Source organism: Sphaerulina musiva (genome assembly GCF_000320565.1).
Source record: "Sphaerulina musiva SO2202 unplaced genomic scaffold SEPMUscaffold_13, whole genome shotgun sequence".
Lineage (NCBI taxonomy): Eukaryota > Fungi > Ascomycota > Dothideomycetes > Mycosphaerellales > Mycosphaerellaceae > Sphaerulina > Sphaerulina musiva.
In genome coordinates, this window is record NW_016017395.1 from 284,764 (window position 1) to 311,725 (window position 26,962).

Genomic DNA, 26,962 nt, shown 5'->3' on the forward strand with positions numbered 1-26,962 from the left:
GAGAGAGAGAGAGAGAGAGAGAGAGAGAGAGAGAGAGAGAGAGAGAGAGAGAGAGAGAGAGAAAGAGAGAGAGAATGAATGAATGAAAGAATGAAAGAAGCGCTTATCCCTTACTCTTGCAAAGATATCATTTGATTTCATACATTTGTTTTTCATCACATCATCATCATCATCTACTACCTAGCATAACAGGTAGGTAGCTAACCATTGCTGGAGTTGTTAATCTCTAGTTCTAGTTCTTATAATTTTTTCCAGGAGATTTCATCTTATATAACGGACAGGCGACTTTTATGACATCTGACCCCGTCTCGTCAATCGACTGCCCTTTCCACGACCACTAAACTTGCTCAATTTCACCACAAAAGCGCCTCGCTCAATCGTGTTGACGACCACGAATCCCGATGGATACGTGTAGTGGTTCCACGTGCCGACGAACTCGGCAGTGCCTCCGCCGGGGAGATGGTCGTCTTCAGGGTAGATGTCGAAAAAGGCAATTTCTTCCACGGCGGAACCGTCCTCTTGCTCGGGAATTGAAGAGACATCCAACACGCGAAGTCCGGCGCCGTAGTTGGATTGGTAGGCCAGACCGTCGTATACGTACTGGTTGTGGTCAATCGATCTCGTGTCGGATTTGTAGTAGCCCGTGTTGATGGGGTTCTCGAGGCTTTCGATGTTGAAGATGTAGGTGACTGGGAATCCGTCCTGCGCTGGTGATTCAGGGTTGGTGCGGTTGGGTCGCAGACCTTCGTCGAGCTCGTCGTCGATGATCAGATGGGTTTGCCAGTTGGGGTCGAGGACCCAGCCTTGGTGTGTGTAGCTCGCGCCCGTGTAGGGGGTTCGGGAGATGATGGTGGAGGCGTTGTTACCGATCTTGTTGGTCACATCGTAGATGGTCAAAGTGTCCTCGTTGTAGCCGTAGCAGATATCTCGGCCACTATACTTCTCGTCGGGACCTCGGTAGACGATGCATTGCGCATCGTGGATGTATCCATCTTGTGGCGCGCAGCCAGTTCGCTTCGGGTTACTGGGGTCTTGGACGTCGACGAAGATCAGGCCACCCCCGCATACGTCGTCTCTTGGAGCAGCACCAACGGCAACAACGTAGTTCTTCTCTTCGTTCACGACCACGTTGTGAGATCGTCCCACCGGAAGTTCATTGAACCAGCCAGTAAGATCGGTGCGGGTGTCGAATGTCTTCGGTTGGTCTGGCGTGAGGGTGAGGAGCTTGCGCATGTCGAAGAACTGCACGCCATGAGCGGGAGCCTCGGAACCGACAACCAGGTACGGTCCATTGGTCTTGATCTCACGCCATTGTGAGACGTTCGCGGTGTGTTGCTGCGGGAGACGACCGAGATATTCCAATGTCCCCGTACTGGTGACTTCTGCGAATGCTACGCCATCGGTCTGACCAATGGCAGCGAACTCGCGACCTTCAGAAGTCCATCCCCAGGAGCCAGATCCGGAGCTGTTGCTTCCTCCGAGCTCATTGTGCGACTTGAAGTCATACAAATCGGTATCTTTACATTTGAAAGTCTGTAGAAAGTGTAAGCGCATGCTAGCTAACCGTGTCAAGCGCATACGGACCTGAAGAGGGTCACCAGCTACAGCAACAGCAAGGCCGTCTATGCACTGAATAGGGTATTGTTGAGCGTATCTTGAGAATCCGGACCACTTGTCGCTGAGATAGTCGCCTGCTGCCTCGTGGGCTTGCCATTGTCTCATCTTCTCCTGGTGGATTGTCAGCATACATAAAGCTTACGCAAGCAGCTACCAACATACCTGCATGATGTCTTCATGCACGACTCCAGAAACGTATTCTTGCTTGGAGTATGCAGCGCTGGCCACACCGGCCAACGCCGGAAGCATAGAAGTTGCAGACACCTTCATCTTGCCGAGGAGAGACGAGAAAATCGGGGAAAAGAAGCTGAAGGTTGACCTACTGTGGGTGAGAGACAATGGACAGTTCCATTTTATATCACATCGTTATACGATGTCGCCACTCCGAATAGAGTGAAGGCCGCGGTGCTCAGCGCGCTGTTGCGCGGATCGCGCGAAGTATGGCTGCGAGATAGATAGCAGTTCATGCGATGATACCTTCCTGTCGCAGTAAGTCTTGACCACCAAGAGCCATGGCAAGACATCGTAGTAGGTGTTGAGAATGCTGTTCAGAGTCTTGGTATGTAGGTTCGCAGTGATGTGTGGTTGGATTGCTGGCACATAGCCAAGGCCAAGCCGCAACAAAGCCAAGGAGAAGGAGGATCGTGTAGCCGGCCGCGTACCAGATATATGCACTCGAACTGAGCTGCCACGAGACGAGACATGACTGCCGTGGAAGATGATGGCAATGTGCACTTTGAGATGTGTTCCTCTGGTGTTGACATGTTGCCAGCTCGGTATACTGTTCAACGGTTACAGTTGCTTCTTTCATAGGCGTGGCAGAAACACATCGGGTGCGAGAGTTAAAACCAGACACTTCCCCATCCGCATTCTGGTGATAATGCCTATCACATCGGCATCGGATGTGAATTGCCACCAAGGCAAAACCATCTTCCCCTTTGCGTAGTCGGCTCGCTCAGCTCCTGGACGGGACCGCATCCCAAAGAGGAAGGTAACGCATATGGCCAAGATTCTTTGCAGCAGTTCTGCAGATGCCAAGAAGAGGAGCATCTGCAAGGCAGTGGCAAACAGTTTGCGCTCATTGCACCTCTAGAGTAGGTGGTACATTCGCTGCCATCAATGGCCGCGGGACATGTTGTCGCCTGCCTCTTTCCGCTTCCGTCTGCTGCTCTGAGCAGACCTCATCGGCCGGTCGCGATCGTAGCGTGAGCAGATAGAGAATCCGACAGTGGGATCCGGTCGTGGCCGTCTCAGATCCTCGCTACGAATCAAGGTGCCCAAGTAGAAGTGCGGCATGGTGCCCTGAAGATGAGTACTCTACCCGAGACCTTCAAGGCTATCGTCGGCGTCCATGGCAGGGTAGCCTCACTCTTGCAGATATTGACGTCGTGAAACCGCACCTTGTGCAATTTGAGAGTATAGCGATACGCTCTTCGTGACCAATCCGATGGTTTGTGGCTTGTTTGACTTGATGTTCGAGTTTAGACTGCCCAACTTCCGCCGAGGGGCGGAATTACTTTTCGCTGTAGAATCGCAACAGACATCAGATTTCTCAAATGACACCGATTCCTCGGGCGAACGTGCGTGAGGCTGGCCATGAGACCTTTATATGCAGTCGGTTGAGCACGTTACTGCAGCTCGACGATTTTAGAACGCCTCTTGAGCAAATATTCGCTGGGCTGGCCGTTCTTGGCGCTCTGCTTGAGAGGTGGACTAGTTCTCTAGAGCGAGGTCCAGGACATCGTGAGCTTGCATCTTCTCTCCGACACGGCGCTTCTGGAAGTTGGTGGGCTCAGAGGAGCTCAGATGAGCTGAGAAGAGTATCATGACATGATGTTACGGGTGATGTTCACGCGAGCGAAGTCAGGCCTTCCAACTCACAGCGCGAGGATTTGCCGTGCGCCGGAGATTTCGGTCGAGCTCGTTGGCTCCAGGAGAAGAACGCGACGCGATGCCCATGATCGACTATCTGATACGTGAGACTCACTGGCCGATGGGGTTGAGGGTACGGGCATACAGAAGTCACATCAGTTGGGATGGATTTAAGAGCATGGCACCCAGTCTTCGTCTGGCGGACACGCACCACCTTCAAGGCATGGAGGGAATCTGTTCTTGTATCACAAAGTCACATCCTCTGGGATAGGAGGCAAAGAGCAAGAAATCACAAGCGAGCAGGCGGAGGAGACATGAAGATATAGCTATGACTACGTGCCATGTACACAAGAGTCGACCGGCCTCGTACGGATATGGACGAGGTTGGCGCGCCGGGCAATGAAGCCTCTGCACACGCTCGATTGTCCGGACACAACGTGTTGCCTTCGCACACGACCACAGTCAGGCTCATGCATGGAGCTACAAAACGTCAGAGGAGTGCTGCTAGCAGCGCCGTGAGCCCTGTCAACATGGGCGATCCCCGTGGGAGTTGGGAGCCTCCAGACTCTCCGCTACTCGACGTGGACGATATCGCGGGAGCCTGAGGGTGCGAAGTGCTCGAAGCAGGAGTCGCACGCGTCAATGATAGCGTTGACGTGATGCCCGTGGACTCAACAGTGTATCCTGTCAGAATGTCGTCGGTTGGCGTCACAAGCACGAAAGAAAGGGTATCGTCCAGCGTAGGAAGAAGTTCGATCCCAGAAGCCGTGTCGCTAGCACTGCTAGTCCGATTGCTTGCAGTTGTTGTGACAGCCGGAGAGTACATGCTCAGCGCAGATGCCCTCTGTGCGGCACACGCCCAATTGGTGTATGGGCCGTCACCCTGCACGAAGAGAGTGAGTTGAGCGCAATATGAACGTCCGGATGCAGTGCTGGAGTCGGTCTGTAAGTGAAGTTGTCATCGAGATGTGCAGTCATGGGCGAATGCCTTACCACTTCGCTACTGATGGGTCTGACTGGCAGGCCTCGTCGCAAGATTCCTCGACGCAAGACTGGAAGTATCTGCACTCGGCCGCATTGCAGCAAGCCCATTTTTGGCTTTCGCCATTCGTCACACAGTCATATCCCGCCTGGCAATAGAATGGATTGGCTGTGTCGTTGCCGTGTCAGTTTTGCCCGTGAAAAGAAGAGGGAGGACATCAGTCTCACCCACTTCGCCTCCAACATATCCGCAGAGGGAGTTGGCTCCGCTTGCTGAAGCGTCTTGTCGCTTCTGCAGAAACCCGTGTATAGCGGGTGGTCGCGTGGGCTGTGGTGGAGGTTCCGCGACTTCAGTCATTGCACATGTCGTTGGTGTTGGACCTGCTGCATAGTTGCTGGCGGTGACCAGGCCCAACTGTCCTAGAGTAGCGACGAGGCAGAGCGTTCGGTTTGGCGACATGGCGATGACTATGACTAGCTCGCTGCTAGGTAGGCCGATGAGGAGTGTGCGAACGGAGCCCAGCTTTAGTAAGTCTTGTAACCATCCATGGTGCATTTATCACAGCCAGAAGCCAGATTGTTCTACGCAGTGTCACGCGAAGTGCAGCACTGGCATCCAACAACACCAGAGTCCTACGCTCGCGCTTAATGGGAAGCTGAGGCTGTAAGCGCGAGGCTGAGGCTGGAACGCAATCCTGCGAGCGCTATACCTCGAGTAGGCTGTAGGCGCCGCACCGGCGGCAACGTGAGCTGGTCTCGATGTGAGATGTACATGGTATGGATGCAACCTGAACTTCTAGAACAAGGCATTGATCAGACATACAATTCCCGCTGAACTTACACCCGCCATTGTCATGCAGGGCGTTGTTGGATACTACTGTATACATGCCTCGAAGACCACCTTGGGGCTGGTACTCACTCTTGGCACAGGAACAGCGAACGGCGAAGGATTCGCAGCTATCACTTTCATCGGCGCCTGCAGGATGAGAAGACCCTATCAGAAGTGCAGCAATCGGGGCGATGCATGAGAGTGCACCAAAGACCGGTCTCGCTATATCTAATCTATCAGCAGACTCAGCCCATTGTACAACTCCAACATTGCCACAATAGCAGCAGGCTAGGCGTACTCTCTCCTTCATGTGCACCCAATATCGGTCGTATCCGCATTGCTGCGAGCATCACTCGCCATGGAATCGCAAGCCCTCAGAGTGAACCAACGTCGCGACAGCCAGCACGCTACCTCTGGCTATGTTCCAGTCACTACGCTCGGCGACCCAGACGACGACATTGGTTCGACAACCGGCGCACGACATTCCGAGACAAGCTCCGACAAAGCGACTTCGATCTCTACTCGACAAGGCCCACCTCCACTGAAGCACGAACGGCGACGCAGCCGCGTATGGTGGTATATCTGGTGGCAAAGCATATTGGCTGTCCTGCTTGCGGTTGCTGCTGTTGTCGCATCATTTGTGACGCTGTATCCCTATCAAGGAAATCCGCTGCCCGACTGGCCATTCTATATCACGATTGGAGCATTACTGTCGACCTACTCCGTGGTATTACGAACGGCTGTCGGTTTCGTACTTGGAGAAGGCCTCGCTCAGCTCAAATGGCGCTGGTATCACCAAGAACAGCCGTTGTATGACCTGTCATTGCACGATGAAGCGAGTCGAGGGCCTCTGGGAGCTCTGCTGCTCCTTTGGAGACTTCGCTCATCACCACTTATTGGTGGCTGGCAATGGCTCGGTTGTGTGTTGATCCCAGTCACATTGCTCGTGGGCCCCTTCACTCAACAGATCTTACGGTACGTCCCATGCAGTATGCAGGTCGACAGCTCCATACGACAAGCTGCAATTCCCCGGGCATCTATCTTCTTGAGCCAAGGTGATCTTCGCGAGATATCCGGCATCACCTTGACACTGGCCGAGCAGGCGTCGATCAATGCCGGAATGTTCCAGTACAGCGGACAAGAAGGAGTTTTCTGCCACTCCGGAAACTGTACCATACCCTCGTACTCGGCTGTGGGATGCTGCGCACGGTGTCGTGACATTTCTTCTCAAGTTCAAGTGGTGAGCAACGATGGAACGACTCTCGGCAACAATCCTATACGCAATACCACAACTTTCATTCCGGACGGTTTGAATGTCACGTACTCCGACGGCAGCATCGAACCTTCATATCAAGTACACCTCGCCACATTTGGTATCCCCGGTGCCGATGCCAAATATGGCGGCCGATTTGGTCGCGGCCCTTCACAAATCCTCATCGGCCTACCAGGTGTCGCCGCCATGGATCCTGTGACGTTGGCTCCTCCAGCAGGGTGTGACGACATGGCCACTAATCAGACATGGCGATGCCAGGGCTATGGGGCAGCCGAGTGTTCACTGGTACCATGTATCAGGACATACACTGCAAATATCACGAATGGTGTGATGCAAGAAACTATCACGGGCGAGCACGATGCATTCGGCAAGGGCACTTGGCCGAGCGGGAGTACTGTGGCGGCGGCCGTACAACTATCATGCTTGGATGACAGCGATCGCGCTCTCTTACGCAAGGCCAACTACACCTTGGAGTCTCTCACCGACTGGATGGCGTACAACATGACCAACGGCGGCAACGGAGCAGTCCGCATTTCCGCACGAGCCAGCAACCCTTACATCGACCCCTTTCTCCTCGAATTAGGCGTATTTGAAAACAAAACCGCAGCACGCGGCTGCATGTGGGCCATCCAAGAAGATTTCGCCGACGCCCTCAACTCCTACCTCGTCGAAACCGCCTCTGGCGACGTGACGAGCATCATCCAAAAATCCACCGCTTCCACCAAAAGACTCTACCAAGTCACCGGCTCACAACTCCTCCAAAACATTTACAATTACGGCACATTTTCCTTCCAACGCACGGAATCCATTTTTCAAAATATGAGCCTCTCTGTCACGAATCACATGCGCACCACTCCCGGTCCCACTACACCCCCTCTTCTCTTTGCCAATGGTACCACCTCACCCGCCCTCGGAGCGACATTTACCACGAAAACGTGCGTGAATGTGCAATGGGCTTGGTTTGCTCTTCCCATTGCTCTCACGATTTTGACTCTGCTGTTTTTCGGTGGCGTGATGTGGGTGGTTTCGAGAGGTGTTCCTCGAGATGCGAGAACGTGGAAATCTTCGCCTTTGCCGTTGGTTTTTTGGGGGCCGGATGTTTTGGAGAATACTAGTGGTAGTAGTAGGAGGAGGAGGAGTTTGATAGGTACCTCTGCTGATGTTGCTGATACTATTGATACTACTACTGATACTGTGGTTGTGGAGAGTGCACATGTGGAGGATATGGATGCTGCGGCGAAGCAGATTTTGGTTAAACTGGTGGTGAATGAGAAGGGGATTGCGAAATTGGAGAGAGTAGAGGAGATGAAGGAAATCTGATTGGAGTGGAAGTGGAGCACATATGCGAGATGACATGAGATATGTTTTGAGCGGATTTTCATGATTCTGAAATCTTTTAGAAAGAAAAAAAAAGAATATATATACAGGAATAAGCAGCGTGAGACTACATCCCCCCTCCCGCCTTTTCTCTTTTTGTTTTCAACAATCGATATGAGGAATATTGGATCAGGAGAGAAGAAAAGGGGGAAAAGGAGAAAAAAACTCGCACCCTTTTGGAAAGTCATGTGATTCTTTTCCTCTGGTATCTAATAAATGGATGGTGCATACCTATACGAAGACCAGCAGCAGCAGCAGCAGTAGCAATAACAGGAAAGCAGAAAAGAAACAGAAACCGAAAAGACAAGATAGGAAAAGTGCTGCTCAGAATCAAGCAAATGGCAGTACAACATAAGGTAGCTATACCTGTTAACTGCGAGCTGCCCCCTTCCCGGCCCCCGGCCCGCCTCTATCGCACGCAGAGACGGCGTGCAGAGACTTATCTTTGTTTTTTTCAATTGATATCGTTAACGATGTTATCTTATCTAATCATTTCATTCATTCATCTGCTTCTCTAGCTACGCTACGCTACGCTGCGCTAAAAAAAACCACAGATACAGATACAGTGTACCTTACCCCTTACCCTCCCTTAGGGTATATAACAAAAAACACCACCGCTTGCTCGCTCGCTTCATAAAAACCATAACCCCCCCCCCCTCTCTCAAATGTCTCCAACAATCCTAACAGGTAGGTACATGTACCTTAGGACTCACAAACAGGCTGCAACTCCTCCTTCGCATAAAAGAAACTATACCCATAGGTATACTTGGCTCCAATCCCATCATCATACGAAACCGTATTGACAGCATACTTCTCCGCATCCCAATCCGAAGTATACAACGTACACATTTGACCCAACTGATATGTACTCGTAGCATTCGTCATGGAGAGAATATAAGATCCAAACGCCGCACATTTCACAGGTTCTTCGTCCGTGGAAGAAGGGTGAGCGGCATTGTATGCGGTTTGAGCGTCGCAGGCGGCGCCGCAGAGACTTGGGTCATAAGGACCGGATTGGAGAAGTTTGTAGCCGAGGTAGGTCCAGGTGTTGGAACAGTCGCGGAGAGGGGCGTTCATGGTGGAGGTGTTGAGGGATTGAGGAGGATTGTAACCGTGGACGGGCCCGCCGAGTTTGGAGGAGGTGTAGGCGTTTGAGCCGGCGATGACGACCTGGAAATCGGAGCGCCATTGTCCGAAATTGTTGGCGGTGGAGGAATCGAGGGCGGTACCCCAGAAGGAACATTTGATGTTGGCGAATGCGTGTGGGTTTTCGCAGCCAGCTCCTGGTTCGATAATGGGGTCGCGTTCAAAGTAGATGTTGAAGCTGAGGCAGCCGTTGATGGAGGTGCATTGCTCCGCGCACCAGTTCACGTCGTAGCCGGTTTTGCCGTCGTTGACGACCGAGTAGCCGAGGTAGGCGTAGGCGCTGTTGGCTCCAGGGGCGTTCTTGAAGTTGTTGAAGTAGCCGGCTGGGGTAGGTGCTGCGAGGGCGACGGAAGAGATGGTGTGGTCCGCCTTGAAAGCACTGGGATCGTCTACATTGACGTTGTAGAAGTTGGCAATGGTGGGCTGCGCGTCACAAGCATCTCGAACGACCAGGCCTCGCTTGTTGTTGCTCGAGGAGTCTTCGCCAGCTGAATTGATCGGGACATCGGTCGCAGCGGGCTATGTGCTGTCTGTCAGCTTCCTTCGACTTCAGGGAATCTTGATGCACTTACGAACTGGCTCAGAGGATCCTGAGTCACATCAGCCTGTACTGCTGCAATGGCCGTCTCGGTGGCATAGGAGACAATGGCGGAAGCAAGACCCGGAGTCTCGGTATAGGTAGGAACGTCCACGTTTCTCAGATCATCGATTGGCAGGGCGTCGGGCGCGGCAACTGGGGCATATGTATCGCTGCTGGCGACGGGTTGGGAGCGAGCCAAGCCCACGAGAGCTGGTACGAGGAGAGCACGGCGAAGCATGTTGCTGAACTGCCTGGGTGACTAGCTTGAGAGTGAGAGGATATGAGGATGGGGGGAGCAAATACGAAATGGCAGTCCCGACTAGGGCCTCCTCTTTTATACCAGCCATGAAGCGGGACTGTTGCGTGGGCATGTGCGTGAAGCTGCGAGCGTGAGCGTGAGCATGATCTGGTATGCATACGGGACAAGGCTGAAACGTTGTCCTAACGAAAGGTAGAAGTCTCCTAGTCAATTGCGGCGGCATGAATCGACCTTTGCGGCTCCATCAGTCGGAGCGCTAGTCGTCGGTTGCACGTATAGCGTGACCGCCACGTGCCAACTACCGAACGACCAAGGCTAGGAGTATAGCCACATTCGTTTATTAGTTGTTGATGTCCCGCTTCTAGTGGAGCGTGCGTGGAGTTAGTCGCCGATATTGGCTTGTGACAACGGCCAGAAGGCCGATGAATCATGATCAGGCTGGGCACGAGAGATCTAGGTGTTGAGAGGATCTGATGCCAAGCAGCGTCTCTTGGAGCAGTAAATATGATACCACAGGGGGTCGCAAGATCGGCTGATAATTACGCTAGTCCAGATTGGTTCAACATGTTTATTTCAGTGCTGTATTAACTACTATACATAGCCTTTTATTAATACCTAGCTATTCCTAAGTAGCTGCTTATACCTCTATAGTATCTTAGAGATAATTAGTCTAATATTATCTAGTGTAATTGATTCCTATATATCTAGAATAGCTTTTTTGAACTCCTTAAATCCTATCTTCTAAAGTAACTCTCTATAGTGCTTTTTTATCCTCTCTTAGAGTAGTAGCTATACTCCTTTAATTAGATTAAGGTTAGGTAATTGTACTAGATAATTATAAAGCTGAATACTATACTTTTTCCTTATATTACTAGCTAGATTGTCCTTAGAGCGGTGTCTATAGCTTAGATTACTATCCTCTATAAGAGTAAGGTAAATACCCTATATTTTCAACTTATTAAGCTATTAGATATATCTCTAGAGGATATTCTTAGTATAGTAGGTATTAGTTATACTGTTTCCCTTCTTTATAAACTCTAGTAGAGCTTTACTCTTCTATTTAAGCATCTTAGCTTAGAATTCCTCCTCTATCTTAGTCTGCTTATTCCTTCGAGGTTTGTACTTATTATAGAGGTTAATAAGAGTCTAGTAAGTCTAGTAATCGTCGTTGTAGAAGAAGAGGTCGCTCTTATAGTACTAGGATACGTTAGTAGCAATATAGAGTACCAAATACTTAGGTTAAGCTACCTCTGTATATAAACTATAGTAGTTACCTTCCTTACGGAAGATATACTGTCTTATAGCTATAGTACGGTCGATATAAGCCTTATCTGTCTATATAATAGATACCTAGAGGCTTTCTACCGTAGTATCTAGGTATTTTCGTAAATTTCGTCTATACCGAAGTCTCTCGCTCTTATTCTTTACTAATATCTCCTTTAAAGGTCGCTGTCTTAACCTAATGATTCTTAGCTTCCTAGTATTTATATATCGCCGTAGTATAGAGTAACTCCTCCTAGAGAGGCGTTAATAGTACTTATAGTCTCTCTTACGAAGAAGCTCTAGACTATTAGCTATAATATCGAGTTGTTAAACTAGGGTAGAGGGTAGTACTAGTCCTAGCTTTTTATACTCCTCTCTTCTCCGCCTACGCGTCGGTATATATAAACTAAGCTCGATATTCTCTTCCTCTTCCTTAATCTATTTCTTAACTGTATTTAGAGCTTGTAGTATATCCTCCTCGTATCTATTAGCTATATACTATTGCCTAAGTAACTGTTTAGGATCTTTAGCTTTTAACCTAGTAAAAAACCCCTTTCTCGTTAGTATATAATATACAGATCGATATAACGAGATTCGTAAGTACTTAGAGAGTATAACAGGCATTAGAGAGACTGAGATTAGTATTAATACTAATACTATAGAGAGAAAAGGAGTTAATACAGCACTGAAATAAACATATTGAACTAATCTGGACTAGCGTGATTGTCAGCCGATCTTGCGACCCCCTGTGATACTACTGATAGTTGGCGCCGGCTCATATGGGTCCCAAGAGTCGGAGGCTCCGAGGAGAGTGCCCCATCCAACGATAAGATGGGCGACTGTTGAACTTCTCGTTGGCCCTACAGCAGGTATTCTTCGAACAGCCGTTCTCGAGTAGTCTCTGCGCATTCTGCAGAGTCCCACCCATCGTCCGAAGATTGCAGACGACATCCGGCCAAACATGTCCGGTCTGGGCGCGTGTCGTGAAAAGGTGTAGTCGAAGCGAATGTGGCTTGGTATAGTTCACTTTCTTAACGCCGAAAGCAGCGCGTCCGAAACGTTAAACGCTATGGCTTGCCGTGATGGTCTAGACCCAATCCGTCGAGCATGTCCACATTGGGCTCAGCAGGATCACGGAGCAGCTGCAGACGCGGCTGGTTGTTGCATGAGAAATTCTGCAAGGCCGAGTCTCGCCGTAGAGATGTCCTGATTCTTGCCCAACAATGTCATCGAAGCGGCGACGGCCGGGGACACTCGATGGTTCCATCTTTCTGATAGGTACCTTCGAAACTGCGCCAACAGCATTTGTTGCGAAGTGAAGTGAAAGTGAAAAGGAAAAAGGAAAAAAAGAGAAAAAGGGAACAGAAAGGGGGGGCGTCAAGGACGTTTCATTCCCGACTCGGCACCGACAAATCCGACACGTCGGTAGTGCCGCCCGGGCCAGAAGAATTCTCGATCTTCTATTCTCGTCCCCTTGGCGCTTGACTATTCGACTCGCCCCACACTTCTCCACCTGTTTGCCCATCTTTTGACTTATTTTCCCACCAGCCACTATACTAAATCAGCTGATACCTTAGGAGGTACCTAAGTAACAACCTCAGTCTCGGCAATACCTTATTGCTAGTTGATTCTTCGAAAAAATCAAGGCTTTCTCCCGCTTGACCAAGGCACCTAGCCTCTCCATCCCGCCTATGTATGAATCGTTGCACGGCCAAGCCGAAGAGGCATGTGCATACGACTAGAACGGGATGTTCCAACTCGAAGCACGCCCAGCTTCTCCTGGCGAGAAGGAGGAGGAGGAGGAGGAGGAGGAGGTCTAGAGTATGCAGCAAACGCCTCCGCCTGCAAAGGTCCCTAAGCAGGCTATCGACGATAAGGGGGAGAGAGAGCGGATTTGATACAAGCCCTTTCAGAGTATTCGCAGGCGGAGTAAAAATCTCCAACACCGTAAACCTACAGACAGGTACATGTACTGTAGGTAGGTAGCAAGCAAGCACCTACCTAGTTGATGAGGAGATGCATGCATACCTTACATGTACCTCACACAGCTGGAAAAGGCGGGGGAGAAACTCCATAATAATGAATAACAACAACAGCAACAACATAGACAAGACAAACTTGCAAGAAGTCAGATGAGGAGTACATAGACATTGAAGCTGGAGTCTTCTCTATCTACTCATACTCCATCTATCGATCAATCCATCCATCAATCAATCAACCAACCCCATCATCACCTACCCCACCCCCTTCCCCCAAAACCCAATGTCTCCCCCTTCCCCCTCACGAACAGGCCGCCTAACCCACAAAATCGCCATCATAACAGGCGGTTCCACCGGTCTCGGAGCCGGCATCGTGCAAAAATTCCTCTACGAAGGGGCTCGAGTCTTGATTTTTGATCTTCATGCCTCTGCAGAGCAAGACGAAAAAGAACAAGGGCAGCAGATTTCTTCTTCGTTGTTGTTTTTCAAGGGAAATGTTACTGAGGAACAGGATTGGAAGGAAGCGTTGAAGATGGTTTTGGAGAAGTGGGGTGGGTTGGATGTTGTGGTGGGTTCTTTCTTTTTTGGTTTTTGTGAAAGGGGGGAGGGGGTTTCTTTATTTTCAGAATGGGGGATGGAGTCGATGTTGCTGACGATTGCAATGTGTGAGAGGGAAATAGGTGAATAATGCGGGTGTGGTACATGTCGCTGCTGTAAGTCGAGAAACCCACGGAATTCTCTGCCTGCGCGTGTTTTTGTAATTTCGCTGACAGCGAGCTACATCTTGTAACGTACGTACAGCCTGCGCCAACAGTTCCCAAATCGGAATACGATCGTATCATGGAGACCAACGTCACGCCACTATACCACAGCGCTGCGATTATCGCGCCGTACTTCCAGCGACAACATCGTGGCGTCTTTGTAAACATCAGCTCCATCTCTGCACCGCGTCCGCGGCCGGGCCTCGTCTGGTACGCAGGCAGCAAAGGTGCAGTCAGTGCCGTGACTAAAGGTGAGAGGAGTTATACTCCGCTCTGGAACGCACCACTCTCGCCTGGGTGACTGACGCCTTGCGAAGGTCTGGCTGCAGAGTTTGCCAAAGACGGCATTCGAGTCAATGCAATCTGTCCCGTGGCAGCTGATACCGGCATGATGGCTTCTGTGCTTGGTGGCATTGATTCCGAGGAAGGCAGAGCAGTGATTACGAAAGGGATACCGTTGGGCAGAGTCGCGACACCAGAGGACGTGGGCAACGCTGCGGCATTCCTCGCGAGCGACGAGGCGAGCTTCATTACCGGTATTGAGCTACCAGTTGATGGCGGAAGGGCCTTGATGTAGTCGTGTGAAGTTAGTATTCGCTCGACGAAGTCGTCTGTCCAGAACCCTCAGCCGAGCCCACGTTGGTTCCTGCTGCGTGCTCTTTCGCCTGCCTGGCAATCAACACGCCACCACTCGTGCCTAGTCTACTCGCTCCCGCCTCGAGCATCTTGACGGCATCTTCATATGTTCGGATGCCGCCTGATGCCTTCACAAGCATTTGATGACTGTCGGCATGAAGTGGATTCTTGGCCAAATACTCACACACTGCCTTCATGAGTTGAACATGAGGCACTGCACAAACTCATGTCAGCACCTCCTACCGCCAACGATGGTTTGTCATGGTTACCACTCACCGGTTGCGCCATGTCCGTGAAAGCCTGTGGCTGTCTTGACAAAGTCCAGATCCGCTGCAGAAGCGAGCACTGTTCCAGCGATGATTTGCTGATCACTCAATTGAGAAGTCTCCAAAATGAGCTTGATCAGAGTAGGGTGTGGTGCCGCTTTGCGTATAGCTGCGAGTTCAGCGTATACTGTCTCATACCTTCATTCAAGTATTAGCGGCCTTCTTCCCACAATATACCATCCTATCCCGTTATGCCACTCGCAACAGATAACCCCCCCTCCTCTTCCAAATACCCAAAAAGCAAAAATACAGCTCTCCAGATATGTCTTGAAAAAGAGTAAAATCCAAACTTACTCCTGCTCCTTCAACCACCCCCAATTCACCACCAAATCCAACTCCTCCGCCCCTCCCTCCACCGCCAACTTCACATCCTCCAATTTCCTCTCCACATCATACGTCCCCTCATGAAACCCCACAACACTAGCCACTCGAACTCCGCTGCCTCGCAACTTTTCCACGCACAATTTGACCCATTCCGGTCGCACGCACACGGACGCGAAATGTTCTTGTAGGGCTTCGTGGCAGAGACCGTCGAAGTGGCTGTGAGAACTATCGAGTTTGAGGAGCGTGTGGTCGATGGTGTGAGCGATGGTGGAGGGGTCGAAGGAGTAGATTTTGGTGGAGTCGATGTGAAGGTTTTGTTCGATGGAGACGATGATTCGTTGCCATTCTTGGTTGGTGTAGGCGGTGGTGGTTGGCATGGTGGTTGGTGGCTGCTTTCGTGAGAGGAGGGGTTCTTGTCAAGGAGGGGTTTTCGTGAGGCGGTCGTCGGTAGATTTGGTGAAGGGGGATCTCGTCCACGGAGTGGTGGTAGTGATGTTGTTTTTGTTGGGGATATTAGACATATTTGCTAGCTGTTGCTTGCTTGCTGCAACCATGAACTGTACCTACAGGTACCTATGCACAACATCCTCCACTTCAACGTGGGAGAGCCAGGAGGGGAAGGAGGAATTTTTCGGAGTTCGCCTCACTTACGCTATCGGAAAGTCTTTCACATGCGCCAAGACCCGATTCACGTCCGCACGATACAGATGTACCTATTACTGTAAAGATATGGGGTGCTATACTGCCGTTGGCATCATCATCATATATGTACATTGGTGTCATTACATGTTCATCAACATAATCTCCCGGCCGGCAACCTACATGCCCACCGTCACATTTTGAATCTGACAACCCGTCGCATTATAACTTCCTCCAAGCACACTGTCCAAGAACGCTACAGCACGGGCGTTGCCATTCGCAGACTCCGATCCATGATTGCCAACAGTATTGCGATCGTATCTGATCGTTGCGCCCACTCCGCAGAATCTCTCCACCAGCTTATCCGTGTCGTTGATCAGACTGACATCATCTCCAATCGCCTTGTAGGCAAAAATGGGCATCTGAGGCACCCCATGATAACCCATGATCCCATCACGATTGATCACACGCTGGGATACGCCAGAAGACAGAGTCTCCAAACCTTGCTCGAAGTAGTCGAAGATGTTGTCGCCGTTGAAAGCTCCGATCGCTTCGACGAGTGTCTGGTTTCGTGCGTTGAAGAATGTGGTCGCGTTATATTCGCCCTCTTGCTTCAGGTTTTCCATGAGGTATTGCTCCAGATCAGGGTACTGGCTCGCGAGTCCGAGGATTCCTGCGGGGATCAGACCGGCATAGATAGTCCCCGTGGTGATCTCGAGTACGGATGTCACATTGGGTGTCAGCCCACCTAGTGCTGCGCCTGCGAAGTTCAACTCTGATGCGTACTGCACTTGCAACTCAGCTGCCCACTCGCTTGCCAATGCTCCGCCACTGTAGCCCCACATGGCATATCTTGTGCCGTTTTGAAGACCGAAACCAGAGTGGAGGACTGCTCGAATGGAATCGATTGTGGCGTGACCAGACATTACGCCGGCTGTGAAACTTGCCAGAGGACCTTCATAGTCAGGTACATTGACATACCAGCCTCTGCCCAATGCAGCGCCAATGTCGGCTAGCTTCGCGCCATAAAGAGAATAGGAAGGACTAGCATCGACGTCTGCGGAATCGTATGGTATTTGGTAGGAAAGAAGTTTGTTGTTGCCATTCGTCGTATTCGGGACAAAGAGTGTGGTAACAGCCCATGTCGGCAGGTATCGGGAATCTGTCGTCCTGTATAGAATATTGTATGCTGCGCTCGAGTTGCCCTGCACAGTTGTGAGATTCCCAGCAGCAGCTCGGATCTTGAGTATTGTCCCCGGCGCTGCGTGCTCGAAGTTTGGTGGTGCCGTATACCAAGGATCGTTGCTCGGTTCTAAGATATCGACTGCTGGTGCACTCTCGCGCATCAATTTCGTGATTGGATTGGTATACCACGCTGTGCTGGTCACAACCAAGGTTGCAAAAACTGCTACAGCCTTCATCTTCTCGACTTGTGAGGGTATAGTGAACTTGAAACGATAACAATGAGAAAAGCGCGACACCACTTACAACTGAATTGTAGGAATCCGCCACCTTTTTTTGGCTGTATGTGCCTATCCACAAGATCTATATCATCTCTGACTTGACCTCTGTGCTGTGGCCGTTCATGAGGTCATCTTTCACCGCGTAACCACTTGCCACGATGCCGAGGAATTCGAAAGGGCGGTTCATGGCCCGATCTGACCTAGTCTAGCTGAGTGTTGTGGAAAGTCCTGCTAACGAGGCGGGGAAATTCATCTCGGAACGAGGCATCAGTGCAGCCGCTATTATGATTCGCTGCATCGTAGTTCAGGATGTCGATGTTTTGATAATCTTCGTGTGCGTGGTGTAGTGAGAGACTTCAAGATGCGACAATCTTGGCAATTGGTTTGGTCAAAAAAATGCCACCGCAATGAATGTCCTTCTCCAACCACCGGTAGGAGGTAAGGGGATTGCAGTCGTGCCAGTTGAGACATTCGCATCCGAGTATTTCACAACCAATCAGATCTCAAGGCCTGAGGATGGGAGCAATGACCGTTCCACCAGGTTCAATCATTGCATACGCTCATTCATTCGTGAGTCTGCATTTCGTCTCGACCCTGGCGGTCATTGGATCGTTTTTGGCCTTCATCAAGTGACTCTTTCGAGCGGAAATTATTGTCGCTCCAAGGCATCCGCGAATCGATGAGATACCAGGTAATGGTCATCGCAGCATTTGCGTGAGTCTGCCACAGCTGCACACTCTCTGGCTTCGTGCGATGGTCGCCCAATGCGTACTTGTCGCGTATCAAGTTCCAATGTGCGCCGTCTGTGTGTGCAGAGTGTCGCTGTAGCATAATTGCATTTCCTGGTGTCGAAAATGTGAGGGAGGGAGATGGGGAGGGAGTAAAGGGAGTATGGAGTATAGGAGCGAGGGAGCACGTGATAGCTCTTGGCACGGTTGCGCCGATGCCCACAATCGGAACATCACAATTCTTCGCCGACGCTTGCATTTGGAGAAAGGCTTGCGACTTCACTACCACATCTTCATCACCCAGCGACCAGGACAAATACCGCCAACATGACCAAGGGTACCAGCTCGTTCGGAAAGTGAGTGTGATAAGAGGTACGCCACGTGTGGAAGACGCATGCTGACAGGAGGACAGGCGCCACAACAAGTCGCACGTTCTGTGCAGACGTTGCGGTAAGTCGCGACATCAGGAGCAGAATGGACGGTAAAAGGAGGAGACATCAGAACCAGGAGAAGAATACGTCCAAGAAAGAGAAACAAATGGAAGCGTAGCCAACGGGGCCAATGCTGATTTGTTGTGGGATAACCAGGCCGCCGCTCCATGCACGTTCAGAAGCACACTTGCTCCAACTGCGGATACCCAAGCGCCAGCGTCCGAAAGTGTACGTGATTTTCATTTGAATTTTGATCACCGAATTTGATTCCCACGCGACTTGAGCTCGCCCGGTGCGAACAACTTGACTGACACCAGTCCTGCAGACAACTGGGGTGAGAAGGCCAAGCGAAGAAAGACCACCGGTTCTGGTCGCACGCGCTCGCTCAAGCTCATCTCCCGCAAGTTCAAGAACGGCTTCCAGAGTGGTGCACCAAAGGGCGCCCGCGGACCAACTGCCACCTCCTCATAAACGATGTCAAGATGCATGGGAGATGACGGGTAGAGCGCGAAGCTGGGTTGCTCGGAGTTCAGGCGGATCGGACTTTGTTTGAAGAGGTCGGATTGCAGCTCGAAAAGACTTGTGGCGGACAGACGACCATGAGAGCAGGCGCTCGGAGACAGGGCCAGCAGCCTCTGCGACAATACGTGCGCCAACAGTAGTCTATGGACAGGCTAAAATAGCTGAAGTGAACGAATATGATCTCTCTGCACCCAGACCATTCGCTGTTCCATCCGCGTTCACCATACCTACCTGATCATTTGAAACGTGATGTGCCCATGCAACTTTTAGGACCCCAGGCGCAGTCTTCCATGTCTGTGCACCTCAGCTCGGTAACTATAGCATAATAGCACATGAAAATTTTGTCTCCTCGTCCACATGCGATGTCTGAGCGGCGTCTTTTAACAGCAACCAGAGAGGAAATATTGTATCGCCCAAGCAGCCGCTAACTTACCGGACGGGGGCAAGTAGAGCCGACGCGTCTCCCGGATCTCGAGTTTGAACTTTCTGAATTTGATGCTTTGAGAGTCAACCAAACCACGCACCACGAAGATGCTCACAGAGCACTTCATAGCATCGATAGGCGTGCCTACCAAAGCGCCAGGAACGAACGTGGCCAAGGATGCAGCCATATTTCTCCACGAATTCCAGCCATTCTCGCAACAGCGAGCAGTGTTCAAGAAATCTGCAACATCTCCCAACTGCCTGGCTGTCAGCGACACTCATATCTTTGCCGCACAAGCCGACAAAGGTGTAGTCCATGTCTACAATCGCGAAAAGGGCAATCAAGAGGCCACAGTGCCGTTCACAGAGAGGATTTCATCCATCACTCTAGCCTGCGACGATACCGTGCTGATTCTTGGCACTGTCGACGGCAGAATCTTCCTGTGGGAGACGTGCACGGGAAGACAGGTCACAACAAACCAAGCTCACCTGCAAGCGGTGACTGTACTGGCGGTGGATGCAACCTCCAATTTCTTGCTCTCGGCCTCGAAAGATGCCACCATTCATGTCTGGTCAATCCCACACCTCTTGTCCTTTGCCAACACTGGCGGAGTCTCACCACTACGAACGTTCTCTTCTCATCACGCAGCAATCACGGGCCTGAAGCTGGGTCATGGCTCATTTCACCTCAACTTTGCTGTTTCCATATCTACAGACAGGACCTGTCTCGTGTGGGACTACAGGACTGGCAACACTCTGCGAACTTATCTACTGCCTGGCATTCCCCTTTCTGCTGCGCTAGATCCGGCCGATCGTGCTGTCTACATTGGCTACGAGGATGGCAATATCCAAATGTTGGACCTCTACGCTTCTCCTGTCGGAGGTCTAGATGCAGTGCAGAATGGACAGGCTGCTCTTGAGCCTGTACAGCCTTCAGCTTCATTGCAGTGGAAGCTGCCGGAGCCATCTCACGGTGCAGCTCTTAGCCTGGACGTCTCCTATGACGGAAGTACGGTATTATCTGGACACGTATCAGGCGCCGTGCTCAGCTGGGATGTCGCACGCGGAAGCTTCGTTGCAAACCTCACTCCACTGCCGCTGCCAGCATCTGCAAGCAATGTAATATTCCTACCAGTCAGTGGCCACTTCGGTTCGAACCCCAGAAATCCAAAGATTAGGATCAGCGAGATTGTGAAACCGAAATTCGGAGCTTTCGATGCCTCAGAAACAGGAGCTCTGCCTGGGGACTATGCTGCGCATGTCCAATTGCTGTCGGAAATGGGCCAAGAAGCAACGTCCTTCCAATGCGCGTTGACTGCACCGACGTTCCCGGCCACGCTTCTCGACGAAGGTCTCGAGGAGCTTGCGAACTGGGGAAAAGTGCCTAAGCAGCTGAGTGCTAATGTGGATGTTGATGGCGATGATTATATGGCCTTCGACGATGGCAAACATGGCACCGCTCAGGACAAAATCCGAGACGAAAACAAGCAGCTGAAGTCTGAACTCGAATCATTGCGCAAGGTGATGAGGAAAAGCTTTGAGAAGGTCGAAAAGTTGAGCGAGGAGAACCGCACACTCCTGAAACGAGAACAGAAGAGGTTGAAAGCGTCGGCCGACAAGCAGAGTAACGGGGTACATGCTGATAGTGAAGACACCAGCGATTGAACTGCACCCAGCCTGGAGAGGGTTAGGACGAGGAGCATGGAGGAATAGAGACGAGGGCGAGAGATGCATGTCTTGGCATATCTTCACTTTATGCAAGGAATTCTCCCAGCGTCCCTTCATTCCAGGACCCCGCCTGCGTGGGCCATCGACCACGTATTTGTTGTGTGTTTCGATCAAGGAATGTCACATACAATCTCCTCCACGATCACTTGCAACAATACAGGTAGAGCACTGGGTGCCATCTACGTCGACGATCCGAAGCATACGACATTTCTCGCTCGCAGCACTAGCTCCATCACTTCATCAGCATCGCCAGTCTCTCGTTCAACATCATGGCTTATTCTCGTTCTCTTGTTGCGATTATCATTTCCGCGCTCGCTTTCCAGGCCAAGAAGACCAACGCTCGCCACATCTACAGGCATGAAGCGCTCAACATTGAGCGTCGGCAAGGTGGACCACTCATCGAAGACTCACCGACGACACCGGTCTCTCTCGAAGTCATGTCGACAAGCTCTGAGCCAACGATCTTGACCTACCTTACTCCATCGCCAGGCGCGTCAGCGATAGCTATCACCGAACAGAGTCAGCTCGCAACATCATATGTTCCGCAATACACTTTGTGTGCGCTTCCACCCCAGGCAGTCTTCCCAGCGACTCCACTGCCGACATTGAGCACAATGACCTCTCCATGGCGCAACTATTCCATCTCCATTCCTCCTGGGAATGGCACATGCACGACCATCTATAGCCCCACCCCGACAATGGTCTGCGCAACAACATTGACAGGCCTTGTGGAGAAATACACTGTCAGTAAATGCGATCAGGACATCACATTCTCGACTGAGTACGGGTTCGTGCTGGCTTCGCCGACTGCCGATTCCGACTCCAGTGCACTCGCCACGTCTGGCGCTCTCATCACTCCGCGCCCCACGGTCCAACGCTTGACGACCTATTATCTCGCACCTTGGCAAGCCGTCACTGCTGGTATGGCTCCATCTGACGTCGATCTCAAGGTCTGCGCCTTGTATGCCAACGGCACAGAGGAGTGCATTCACCAGTATGAGGTGTGGAAGACATCTCTCATCACGAAATCGGCCACGCGGACCACTTCTGTGAACATCTCTACGACCCTGCATGGTCTGAGCCAGGTTATCGTCGAGACGTATATCGCCAACATTACAGAACAGCTCACGACATTCTCCATGTCGACCGACATGGAGTTTGAGTACGCCACCGAGATCATGACAACGCAGAGAGAGAGCGTGACAAGTGTCAGTCCTACGCCAACGCAATACTTGACCGTCACTGTGAAAAATGCTCCGTCTAGCACCACTTCTTCGAGACCTCGGTGAGTTGAGTTGGGATGATTACTACCTTACGGAGAAGACGAGAATCGAGGCTGATGATGAAGCAGTACCACGCGAACTTCCACGATCCGCCGTACCACCACGACTACTGTGTATGTTGGGACCACTACAGCGACCCTGCCCGATGCTGCCGCAGCAGCAGCAGTGACCAAGGCCGCTGCCGCCTCCGAGTGAGTTTGGTCTCTTTGCTGAACTCTTGTGCTGTATGCATTGGTACTAATATCATGTATAGTGAAACTCCCGACTGGGTCGCAATGTTGGGCATTCCTACCGCAAACAAGCAGTGAAACGAAGACGGGTTGTACTGAAAGGAATGTCGAATGGTTCTTTTATGTAGTGTAGGTATTCAAAGAGTGTGTAGGTATGTAGGTAGCGCTGGTCGTATTCTTTTGTCATTAATACCTGCTTCGAGATCCCGTTCTTTCCTTTTTTTCCATCTCCCGAATGGTAAGGTAAGGTCCATTGAGATGAAATATCGTTGATTGTATAGGTACATGTAATTTGATATCCACAGTCCGAGTCCATTGAGATGAAATATCGTTGATTGTATAGACGACGACGACGACGACGACCATCATGTATACCTGACCTACCTATATTGAACTCGTCTGCAAACCGCAGCTTACCTGTCCTTGTCAGTTCCGCAGGCAGCTCTTCTCCATTGTGCTCTCTACATAAACTAGGTAGTTCCTTCTCGATAGATACCAATGTCCCACGCCAGTCAGCCGGTCAGCCAGAGAGGATGATACATGCCCGCAAACGAATGACAATCATCCAAGTATTGTGATCACAAATCTCAGACGCTCCCGCAAACTTCGGACATAGTGGTCCCAAAAATGAACGCGTCAGCTCCGACTGAATTGACTATATTTGTAGTACGTAGGTGGGGGATGGGAATAAAAGATATCTATCTCTCTCTCTCCTTCTCGGCACCTAGGACTTTTCCAATGCCCCTCTCTCTCTCTCTCTCTCTTTCTCTCATCAACACCTTCACTCATTTCAACAAGTGTGGCCTACTCAACGTGGACATTCTGCAGCAGTCAATATATACCCTGCTAGGGAGGGATTACCGCCAATCGCCGCTACAGTTACTGTACATTACGAGCAGCGAATCGCAGAGCCGGCGTATCGCTCGTCAGGTTGACGATGGATGTGATGGGTGGCAGATGATGGTAGGGCGGAGAGGGAGGTTAGTCACTCTGTCTGACTGGAACCATTTAAATGATGGAGATTCCAAAACCGCTGGTTCCGGTTTTCGATGTAGGAGACCTTCCCTTCGACGTCAGCAAAACACAGAACAGAGTCGGTGGCTAACTGGCTATTTCAACGAGTCACGATTTGATTCAAATCGAATCGTTGGTGGAGGGTGCTTTGCTTGCTCTCATATCCATCACACACGTGTGGAACGCAATGATTGCCGGCGGGGGTGTGTCGGGGGTTCTCACACATTGATGGATGGATTGATTGGTCACAGAGTAAGCGGCTAAGGAGGTGCTGCCGAGATCTTCGCGCCCCCTGCCTGGCCCTGGGCAAGATTGGACCCGTATTTTAATCTGCCAAGCTGCATCATCTTTTGCCCCTGCGAAGACACCAGACACACCAAGCCTGCGCCGACACGAAACCATCAGAGACCAGCGCAACCGCGGACGTCACGCCAACTCCTTTACTCTTTTAGAGTCTGAGCTGTGGCACTGACGGACATGGTATTATTATTTGTGGCACCGCTCATGGGATTACTGGTGATCAAGTGGCCGTGCAGTGCTTGACTTTCTGCCTTTCGCTTGGGATGGACACGTTGCAGGGAGCTGGGGAAAAAGAAAAAATATCAGTTGAATCAGCTCATCATCAGCATCAGCAGCATTCCGTCTGCGAGGTGCAATTGGCTTCGAATAAGCACAAACAGAAAAGATGTCATTGCCCGACGCGGTCCGGCAGGCAGTACATGATATTGATATCGACAGTCGATTGCAACAATATGATGATTGATGGTTGAAACGGGGGGCTGAGGCTGATCGCTCGGCGCATACGAATCCATCATCTCCTGCCAATGCTTGGATGGTCTTGGGTCTTGGCCGGGCTCATGGGAGTTAAGAAGAATTGCAGCACTCTCTCTCACTCACTCACTCCTTCAACCACCACCACCTTTGCTGCTTATTCCTTGTCCCGTATTTTGTGTCGTTACGCTCGTTCTTTCTTGCCGTCCGCCATCAGCTTCTTCTTCTGATTCTCCCATTCTCCTCCCAACCAAAGTCACTCGCTCCACGGAAACTACTCACTCACGAAACCCGCACGAATCCCTCCCCACAACTCACAATGAAGGGCACCTTCAGTGCCGCCGCGCTGGCGCTAGCGTCGCTCACATCCGCAAAGATCATTCCTCGACAGAGTGGTAACCTGCCCACAGTCACATCCGAGGGCAACGCCTTCTGGACGTCCAATGGCGAGCGCTTCTACATTCGCGGTGTTGCATACCAGCCCGGTGGTGCTGCTGATGCGCAAGATCCTATGCTGGACCTCGACACGTTCCGCAACGATGTCGAGGCTTTCAAAGAGCTGGGCATCAACACCATTCGCATCTACACCATCGACAACAGTGCCAACCACGACGAGGCAATGAAGCTATTGGACGATGCCGGCATCTACCTGTCGCTCGATGTCAACACTCCCAAGGCCTCGCTGAACCGCGAGAACATTGACTCGCTGCACGCCTCTTACAACGATGTCTACCTGCAATCCGTCTTTGCCACGGTCGATGCCTTTGCGGGCTACAGTGAGTATATCGGTTCCAAGCGTACACGCGCTGGCATTTTTATTTATTTGCTAACCCATCATACCAGACAACCTTCTTCTTTTCTTCTCGGCCAACGAGGTGATCAACGCCCGCAACAACACCAACGCCGCTCCATACATCAAGGCCGTCACCCGTGACATCCGCAACTACATCCGTGCCCAGTCTTCCCGCCCCATCCCCGTCGGCTACTCATCCGCAGATGTCGCCGAGAACATCGAGGCACAAGCCAACTACTTCGCCTGTGGAGAAGACGAGATTGCCCGCTCCGACTTCTTCGCCTTCAACGACTACTCCTGGTGTGACCCCTCTGACTTCCGCAAGTCCGGCTGGGACCAAAAAGTGCAAACCTACAAGAACTACTCTCTCCCAATTTTCCTCTCCGAATTCGGCTGCATCACCAACCGCCGCGACTGGAACGAAATCGCCGCTCTCTACTCCGAAAACATGACAATCGCCTACTCCGGCGGTCTCGCATACGAATACACCCTCGAAGCCAACGGCTACGGTCTCGTCGAAATGGGCTCTGACGGCAAAGCCGTTCCCAACGAAGACTTCGACCGCCTGAAAGCCGCCTACGCCGCCACTCCCAACCCCACCGGAGACGGCGGTGCCACTCGCGACGCTCGCCCCGTCCCCGAATGTCCTCCTGAATCCGACGAATGGCACGTCAGCACCGCCCTCCTCCCTGCTATGCCCGAGGGCGCGGAGAAGTTTATGAAGGACGGTGCGGGCGCTGGTCCGGGCCTCGACGCTGATACTCAATGGGCGGGAACTCCTACGACTACTGCTGCGGATCTTTCGGATGGTGTTTCTACTACTGAAGCGGAAGATACTAATTACTCTGCTTCGGGTTCGGGTGGAAATGGTGGAAATGGAGGTAATTCTACTGGTGGTGGAAATGAGAGTGGTGCTGCTTCGCTTTCTTTCAGTCCCGCTGCGGTTATGACTGTCGGTGTTTTGGCTGCGGTTTTTGCTGTCGGGTTGTGAGGGAGTGAGTGAGTAGCATGAGGGATAGAAAGAAAGAAGGAAAAGCGGAAATTTTTGAGACCTTCGAACTTCTTGTTGTCCTAGATTATTGGTACCCTACCTACATATGGATCATGATGATGCTTTCTCCTCCTTTCTCCGACGACGAGTTGCAGTCGCCAGCAGCTAGCAGTCAGTCCAGCAAAATAAAAAATGAGGAATGTCCCTCGTTGTTGAAAGATTTTGCTGGTGGAAGAAGAAGAAAGAGAAGAGAAGAGATGTCAGATATACCTTACCTTGCCTTACCTTACTGATATATACATCTTACATACATGTACACTGTGCAACGATTCTTTTCTTTTCTTTGTTTTTTGCATTTCTTGGTTGAGTTGTGATGTATATAGTAGGGTAGGGTAGGGGTATACTAGTTGAGATAGATATATGGCATGGGCGAGGGTGTTGTTGGAAGAAAGAAGGAAGGAAGAAGGGAAGAAGAAGGGAAGAAGAGGATACCTAGCACCTCAATGATACGGTATATAGGTATTTACTTCGCTAACCGGACTCACTTATCTACCTGACGACTTCCATACCTGTTAAGCTTGTTAGGCTGGATTACTTGCTTCCTTTTCTTCTCATCTCATTTTTTTCTTCTTTTCTACGCCTTGATTTTTTTCTAACATACGGTAGTAAGTCTTTTCTCTCTCTCTCTCTCTCTCTCTCTCTCTCTCTCTCTCTCTCTCCCCC

At 51.1% G+C, this 26,962-nt stretch overlaps 11 protein-coding genes across 11 annotated transcripts; 6 read left to right on the forward strand and 5 right to left on the reverse strand.

Annotated features, from left to right (window-relative positions):
• Positions 1-113: 113 nt before the first annotated feature.
• Positions 114-2,352, reverse strand: SEPMUDRAFT_152317 (uncharacterized protein). The gene is made up of 3 exons (XM_016907372.1): positions 1,780-2,352; positions 1,585-1,728; positions 114-1,533 (listed from the first exon to the last, which is right to left on the reverse strand). Exons 1-3 carry the CDS (start codon positions 1,885-1,887, stop codon positions 289-291), a joined length of 1,497 nt encoding a protein of 498 aa, XP_016756126.1. The 5' UTR covers positions 1,888-2,352; the 3' UTR covers positions 114-288.
• Positions 2,353-3,797: 1,445 nt separating this feature from the next.
• SEPMUDRAFT_129015 (uncharacterized protein) lies at positions 3,798-5,037 on the reverse strand. The gene is made up of 3 exons (XM_016902251.1): positions 4,699-5,037; positions 4,483-4,639; positions 3,798-4,421 (listed from the first exon to the last, which is right to left on the reverse strand). The coding sequence occupies exons 1-3, from the start codon at positions 4,928-4,930 to the stop codon at positions 3,980-3,982; spliced, it is 831 nt and encodes a 276-aa protein (XP_016756127.1). The 5' UTR covers positions 4,931-5,037; the 3' UTR covers positions 3,798-3,979.
• Positions 5,038-5,495: 458 nt separating this feature from the next.
• SEPMUDRAFT_152319 (uncharacterized protein) lies at positions 5,496-8,006 on the forward strand. The gene has a single exon (XM_016907373.1). The coding sequence runs from the start codon at positions 5,658-5,660 to the stop codon at positions 7,890-7,892; it is 2,235 nt and encodes a 744-aa protein (XP_016756128.1). The 5' UTR covers positions 5,496-5,657; the 3' UTR covers positions 7,893-8,006.
• A 421-nt stretch (positions 8,007-8,427) lies between these two features.
• Positions 8,428-10,092, reverse strand: SEPMUDRAFT_74673 (uncharacterized protein). Its single transcript, XM_016910075.1, has 2 exons — positions 9,668-10,092; positions 8,428-9,614 (listed from the first exon to the last, which is right to left on the reverse strand). The coding sequence occupies exons 1-2, from the start codon at positions 9,911-9,913 to the stop codon at positions 8,652-8,654; spliced, it is 1,209 nt and encodes a 402-aa protein (XP_016756129.1). The 5' UTR covers positions 9,914-10,092; the 3' UTR covers positions 8,428-8,651.
• A 3,367-nt stretch (positions 10,093-13,459) lies between these two features.
• Positions 13,460-14,514, forward strand: SEPMUDRAFT_54700 (NAD(P)-binding protein; the record flags this gene model as incomplete). Its single annotated transcript, XM_016909315.1, has 4 exons — positions 13,460-13,744; positions 13,857-13,925; positions 13,978-14,188; positions 14,255-14,514. The coding sequence occupies 4 exons, from the start codon at positions 13,460-13,462 to the stop codon at positions 14,512-14,514; spliced, it is 825 nt and encodes a 274-aa protein (XP_016756130.1).
• SEPMUDRAFT_152321 (deoxyribose-phosphate aldolase) lies at positions 13,857-15,621 on the reverse strand. The gene is made up of 3 exons (XM_016907374.1): positions 15,194-15,621; positions 14,850-15,037; positions 13,857-14,787 (listed from the first exon to the last, which is right to left on the reverse strand). Exons 1-3 carry the CDS (start codon positions 15,598-15,600, stop codon positions 14,525-14,527), a joined length of 858 nt encoding a protein of 285 aa, XP_016756131.1. The 5' UTR covers positions 15,601-15,621; the 3' UTR covers positions 13,857-14,524.
• A 420-nt stretch (positions 15,622-16,041) lies between these two features.
• On the reverse strand, positions 16,042-17,208 carry SEPMUDRAFT_54964 (LIP-domain-containing protein; the record flags this gene model as incomplete). Its single annotated transcript, XM_016909324.1, has 1 exon — positions 16,042-17,208. One exon carries the CDS (start codon positions 17,206-17,208, stop codon positions 16,042-16,044), a length of 1,167 nt encoding a protein of 388 aa, XP_016756132.1.
• Positions 17,209-18,325: 1,117 nt separating this feature from the next.
• SEPMUDRAFT_152322 (60S ribosomal protein L37) lies at positions 18,326-19,204 on the forward strand. Its single transcript, XM_016907375.1, has 4 exons — positions 18,326-18,409; positions 18,466-18,503; positions 18,641-18,712; positions 18,810-19,204. The coding sequence occupies exons 1-4, from the start codon at positions 18,381-18,383 to the stop codon at positions 18,953-18,955; spliced, it is 285 nt and encodes a 94-aa protein (XP_016756133.1). The 5' UTR covers positions 18,326-18,380; the 3' UTR covers positions 18,956-19,204.
• Positions 19,205-19,532: 328 nt separating this feature from the next.
• SEPMUDRAFT_159565 (WD domain-containing protein) lies at positions 19,533-22,852 on the forward strand. The gene is made up of 3 exons (XM_016907856.1): positions 19,533-22,442; positions 22,509-22,631; positions 22,694-22,852. The coding sequence occupies exon 1, from the start codon at positions 19,538-19,540 to the stop codon at positions 21,092-21,094; it is 1,557 nt and encodes a 518-aa protein (XP_016756134.1). The 5' UTR covers positions 19,533-19,537; the 3' UTR covers positions 21,095-22,442; positions 22,509-22,631; positions 22,694-22,852.
• SEPMUDRAFT_145338 (uncharacterized protein) lies at positions 21,427-22,748 on the forward strand (the record flags this gene model as incomplete). Its single annotated transcript, XM_016903098.1, has 3 exons — positions 21,427-22,442; positions 22,509-22,631; positions 22,694-22,748. 3 exons carry the CDS (start codon positions 21,427-21,429, stop codon positions 22,746-22,748), a joined length of 1,194 nt encoding a protein of 397 aa, XP_016756135.1.
• A 1,336-nt stretch (positions 22,853-24,188) lies between the features above and the next one.
• Positions 24,189-26,566, forward strand: SEPMUDRAFT_152325 (glycoside hydrolase family 72 protein). Its single transcript, XM_016907376.1, has 2 exons — positions 24,189-25,231; positions 25,299-26,566. The coding sequence occupies exons 1-2, from the start codon at positions 24,775-24,777 to the stop codon at positions 26,237-26,239; spliced, it is 1,398 nt and encodes a 465-aa protein (XP_016756136.1). The 5' UTR covers positions 24,189-24,774; the 3' UTR covers positions 26,240-26,566.
• Positions 26,567-26,962: the final 396 nt, after the last annotated feature.

Bases quoted from the DNA above. Each gene is read 5' to 3' on its own strand.
- SEPMUDRAFT_152317 (XM_016907372.1), bottom strand. From the start codon at position 1,887: ATGAAGGTGTCTGCAACTTCTATGCTTCCGGCGTTGGCCGGTGTGGCC. The intron at 1,729-1,779 runs GTATGTTGGTAG...ACAATCCACCAG, and splicing joins TGCATGAAGACATCATGCAG to GAGAAGATGAGACAATGGCA. The intron at 1,534-1,584 runs GTCCGTATGCGC...CACTTTCTACAG, and splicing joins TAGCTGGTGACCCTCTTCAG to ACTTTCAAATGTAAAGATAC.
- SEPMUDRAFT_129015 (XM_016902251.1), bottom strand. From the start codon at position 4,930: ATGTCGCCAAACCGAACGCTCTGCCTCGTCGCTACTCTAGGACAGTTG. The intron at 4,640-4,698 runs GTGAGACTGATG...GCAACGACACAG, and splicing joins ATATGTTGGAGGCGAAGTGG to CCAATCCATTCTATTGCCAG. The intron at 4,422-4,482 runs GTAAGGCATTCG...GACCGACTCCAG, and splicing joins GACCCATCAGTAGCGAAGTG to CACTGCATCCGGACGTTCAT.
- SEPMUDRAFT_152319 (XM_016907373.1), top strand. From the start codon at position 5,658: ATGGAATCGCAAGCCCTCAGAGTGAACCAACGTCGCGACAGCCAGCAC.
- SEPMUDRAFT_74673 (XM_016910075.1), bottom strand. From the start codon at position 9,913: ATGCTTCGCCGTGCTCTCCTCGTACCAGCTCTCGTGGGCTTGGCTCGC. The intron at 9,615-9,667 runs GTAAGTGCATCA...GACAGCACATAG, and splicing joins AGGATCCTCTGAGCCAGTTC to CCCGCTGCGACCGATGTCCC.
- SEPMUDRAFT_152321 (XM_016907374.1), bottom strand. From the start codon at position 15,600: ATGCCAACCACCACCGCCTACACCAACCAAGAATGGCAACGAATCATC. The intron at 15,038-15,193 runs GTAAGTTTGGAT...ACTTGAATGAAG, and splicing joins GGGTGGTTGAAGGAGCAGGA to GTATGAGACAGTATACGCTG. The intron at 14,788-14,849 runs GTGAGTGGTAAC...GAGTTTGTGCAG, and splicing joins TCACGGACATGGCGCAACCG to TGCCTCATGTTCAACTCATG.
- SEPMUDRAFT_152322 (XM_016907375.1), top strand. From the start codon at position 18,381: ATGACCAAGGGTACCAGCTCGTTCGGAAA. The intron at 18,410-18,465 runs GTGAGTGTGATA...ACAGGAGGACAG, and splicing joins GGTACCAGCTCGTTCGGAAA to GCGCCACAACAAGTCGCACG. The intron at 18,713-18,809 runs GTACGTGATTTT...CCAGTCCTGCAG, and splicing joins AAGCGCCAGCGTCCGAAAGT to ACAACTGGGGTGAGAAGGCC.
- SEPMUDRAFT_159565 (XM_016907856.1), top strand. From the start codon at position 19,538: ATGCTCACAGAGCACTTCATAGCATCGATAGGCGTGCCTACCAAAGCG.
- SEPMUDRAFT_152325 (XM_016907376.1), top strand. From the start codon at position 24,775: ATGAAGGGCACCTTCAGTGCCGCCGCGCTGGCGCTAGCGTCGCTCACA. The intron at 25,232-25,298 runs GTGAGTATATCG...CCATCATACCAG, and splicing joins CGATGCCTTTGCGGGCTACA to ACAACCTTCTTCTTTTCTTC.